The sequence below is a fragment of the Penaeus monodon genome, chromosome 21 (assembly GCF_015228065.2).
Source record: "Penaeus monodon isolate SGIC_2016 chromosome 21, NSTDA_Pmon_1, whole genome shotgun sequence".
NCBI classification, from domain to species: Eukaryota; Metazoa; Arthropoda; class Malacostraca; order Decapoda; family Penaeidae; genus Penaeus; species Penaeus monodon.
This window is the reverse complement of record NC_051406.1, coordinates 19231034-19232274: the sequence shown is the minus strand read 5'-3', so window position 1 is coordinate 19232274 and position 1241 is coordinate 19231034. Positions and strand designations below refer to the sequence as shown.

General features: G+C 35.8%; 1 protein-coding gene across 1 annotated transcript in view; it reads right to left on the bottom strand.

Moving 5' to 3' along the window:
• Window positions 1-328: 328 nt before the first annotated feature.
• The window catches only part of LOC119586303, a gene marked incomplete at its 5' end in the record, with an annotated part of 12688 nt that continues 11775 nt past the window's right edge, over window positions 329-1241 (bottom strand). Inside the window, 1 exon segment of the mRNA XM_037935009.1 lies at window positions 329-994. Coding sequence (XP_037790937.1) covers window positions 950-994 — 45 coding nt within the window.

Below are 1241 nucleotides of genomic sequence, written 5' to 3'. Positions count from 1 at the left end.
CATTTTCTAACTGATTCAAATCTCATATATGTGTTTTATCTTCAGCGGACGACGCGTTAAATATTCGCAACAGAACCGTCACCAGATTCTTAAATATTTATTCCTTCACTTCGTTTTTTCATTTTGCGTGAGTATCACTTTTTGAAACATTATAATTTTGAGAAACAAGTGCAAAATTCGGCATGTGAACATCATATACAGCTAAATAATTCAAAAACATCTTTGTATAGAAAGTTACATGACTGTTTGGATCTAGGTAATCAGACGCATAAATGCAGACTATCTTTTGTTGTAGGTCATAAACTGCTTGGTAATTAAAGCAACTGAAGACTGCTGAACACATTTTATTCCACACACAAATAAAACAAAAAATAACTGTCTAGCAACTACCCTGACACTGCTGAATATGAGGATTAAACATATCTTTGCACTTATGACAACCTCCTTGTGCTGTCTGCCCCTCTGAAGAAACGCTCTTCAAGACAGCAAAGCAGGCTGTAGGGTTAAACACACAAGCAAGAATGCACACAACTGGATATGGAACGTTAACGCTGACTGTTAATTATCGGACTGTTATGCTGGTGTACTTCAGAGGACGTCCATCTCTAAAGTAGATCAGCAAATTCTACAAAATGAAGTGATCGTGACTGTTTTTTATTCAGTCTAAATGAAAATTACTTAAAAATTGAAATAAAGATAAATGAGAGCAAAAGAATGTGGAACATGAGTCAACGATAACATGGCGCAAGGATTTTAAACCTTTTTTCTTTCCGTAAATATTTCGTAACCCTCTTCCTACCCCTTCTTGATGATGATCTAGTGCAGTTGGTGCTAAATACTTCCATTATATATTTTTTTATTTCATGCTATTACATTTACACACACAAGTTCTTTAAGCCATTTCCTGGTTTCGATATCGTTACGTTTTAATGAAGCGGTTGTCTTCGTTTTAGGTTGTGGCCGAGGACGTGCGGGATCCGGGCCTCCCAGCGACCTGCAGGAACGGCGGAGTCTTACTTTTTTTATAATTTAGATGTTAGACCATATAAAAATAATTGTTATATTAGGCCAAAAAAAAGAAATGGTTTATTAGGCCGTGTGAAAAATAACTGGTAACCATCCTCGTCCGCTCTAGAAAAAGCCTCTCGCTTGCCATTTCTTAATCAAAATTTAAGAAATTAGTAAAAAAAATGCATAAAAAGAAAGTGACAAAAAGATACTCCATACAGTCATGCTGTAGT